This window comes from Belonocnema kinseyi, chromosome 2 (genome assembly GCF_010883055.1).
Source record: "Belonocnema kinseyi isolate 2016_QV_RU_SX_M_011 chromosome 2, B_treatae_v1, whole genome shotgun sequence".
NCBI lineage: Eukaryota > Metazoa > Arthropoda > Insecta > Hymenoptera > Cynipidae > Belonocnema > Belonocnema kinseyi.
Genome location: NC_046658.1, coordinates 138,613,985 through 138,616,579, shown reverse-complemented (window position 1 = coordinate 138,616,579; position 2,595 = coordinate 138,613,985). Strand labels below are relative to the sequence as shown.

The window sequence follows — 2,595 nt, the reverse complement described above, 5'->3', positions numbered from 1 at the left end:
TTAGAAATTTGTTTTTAAATAGTTAAATATTGAACTTTTTGGTAAAAAAATAATGTGTTTTGTTAAAAATTTGTTTTTCTGATAAAAATCAAGGTTTACGATTAAAAGTTCATCCTTTAATTCCTAAAACCTGTATTTTAAATACAATTATATTTTTGAATATTAGTTTTTTCATTGGACCTTTGTTTTCTGAGCTGCAAAATGAACTATTTATTTTATAAGTCAATAACTTTATAATTCATTTTCAGTTGAAAATTCAACTACTTGGCTGAAAATGCATGTCTTTCGTTAAAAATTGGTCTTTTTCGGTCGAAGTTGAATAAGTTTAGTTAAAAATTTATTGTTATTATTTGATAATCTAACTGTGTGATTGAAAAATGGGTGCAAATATTTCTGAAATGTAATGTAAGAATCGGAATATTTATAAATAAAATAAGATAAAATATTTCAAATTTCGGCAGTTTCACGTAGATAAAGTGTATCCAGGTAAAGTAAATGGCAGTGTGCCCAGAGGTAGACCGCGGAAAGAATGGTTAGAATGTGTGAAGGAAACTTTAGTTAGAAGAGACATAAGAAATCACAGAAACACGAGAGCCGGCATGAAAGAATGCACACCGGAAGTTTCCTGACGATTAAGGTCATGTGATACTTAGAAAATTGTCAATTTGACCAGTTTTAAGTTCTCCCGGCTTTTTTTCTAGAATAATAAATATTTTGTCTTAAAAATGTGGGAAATGATAGCAAACATGCCAACGGACGTCCCTACACACTCTTTTTGTGTTTCTTTATCGAAAAAATTTTGATGTTGCTAACAACGTCCGTGTATATTTCGAGGTTATGTGTGTTACAATTCACCCGAGCGTTACTTCCAAACTACACAATATTTTTGTCCGAAAACTTTGAACTTAAAAATAAACATACTAACTAATCTCCCGGAAATAACCAAGCTTTCAGGCAATCAAAACAGTTTATTTCATAAATAATTTTCAAATTATCGGAAAGGCAGAGATGAAAAACGACGTAACCTCAAAATAATGCATATGCATAACATTTTTATTTAGCACAATACATTTTTTTGTTCACTTTAGTAATGAAATATCTTTCCCACATTAATATGAAGCACTTTTAGCAAACATACATTTTTTAACGATAATATGGTAAGACGACTTTCTCATTTTCTCATTAAATTTGTTTACAACAAATAAATGGAATAATGTACAAATTATTTGTATTATATGAGTCTCTAAACATTCAAATCATGCAAAAGAAAGTTTACCTAATCTGTTATTAAAGCGTAATAAATTATTATGCAAAAAATTTCAGTTTTTCCATACTATGAGTGATCAAATTATTAGTAAACGAATAGAGAAGACAAAAGTTCGTAGCGTAAAGATGTTTAAAATTGATTGATCTTTAATTTAAAGAATAATTTAAAATCGGATCAAAATTGGAGGCTCACAAATTATTTTAGAATTTTTTAATTCTTCAATCTTTTTATATACGACAAAAAGTCCGTCTTCTGATAAGATCAGATTTTTTATCAATCATTGATATTTCGATTATGAAGCTCTAAAGGGTTTCGAAATTTTAAATAGAGCTGTCTCTTGGTCTAAAACGAATTTTTTTACTAAATATTCATCTATGGCAGTTGAAGATTCATAATTTTCTTTGCAAATTCATTTATTGCTCTAAAATGCAACTTCCTTGTTACAAATGTGTGAAATATAATATAAAACTCTGATATAAATATTTTCAAATTGATATTAGAGTATTATACTATATTTCATAGATTAAATGTTTCTCGTATAAAATTCATCTATTTGATTGAAATGTCATATACTTTGTTAAGAATAATTCCTTTTTAATTGAAAATGCACGTAAGTCTGACAGTTTAGGTGAAGTTCGGTAATCAGATACAATGTAGCATCATCCACCTACACTGGACCCTATTTTTCGGAGTTGCTTCCCCTTTCTTTTTAACCTAAAATTTAAACTCAAACTCAAAAGATTTTTTTACCAAACCAGAGTCCTAAATCTTCATTAACACCAAAAGTAAATCCTACGGTTGCTTCTAGGGTTACTGATCGAAAACTCCTGGTTATATGACCTGTATCATGTGTTTCAGTATTCCATTCGAGGCGTGAAATTTGATTAATATGACCCACCAGAAAATGTGTACTTTGCCACATAATTGGAACAGCAAAAGTTATGCGAACGCCGCCTATGGAAAAAATTATTGTTAAAAATTACTAGAATTCGGCGCTTCAAACATAAAAAAGGATTTGGTAGCCTATTGATATGTAACTAAGTCGTTTAAACCTGCTATTTCAAAACTTTTCATCCCCTTGAACATTTACATTTTAATGAGTCTGAAATTCGAAAAGTTCACAAAAATGGGAAAAAAACATCACATACAAGATTTTAAATAACAAAATGTTTCACTCAATATGGTAGTTTTCTATGCCAAAAGAAACATTATAAAGTGTCAGCCCTCTAATGCATGTAGAGTACTCCCCAAAATCAAGTACTATACACATAATAAAATGTCTTAAACTTACAAGATAAAAAAATGAGAAAAGTTTCTAATGATTATTG

At 28.9% G+C, this 2,595-nt stretch overlaps 1 protein-coding gene across 1 annotated transcript in view; it reads right to left on the bottom strand.

The window, feature by feature from the left end:
• LOC117183001 overlaps positions 1–2,189 on the bottom strand; it is a 7,637-nt gene extending 5,448 nt beyond the window's left edge. Inside the window, exon 1 of the mRNA XM_033376133.1 lies at positions 2,018–2,189. Coding sequence (XP_033232024.1) covers positions 2,018–2,189 — 172 coding nt within the window. The remainder of the gene's footprint in view (positions 1–2,017) is intronic.
• Positions 2,190–2,595: the final 406 nt, after the last annotated feature.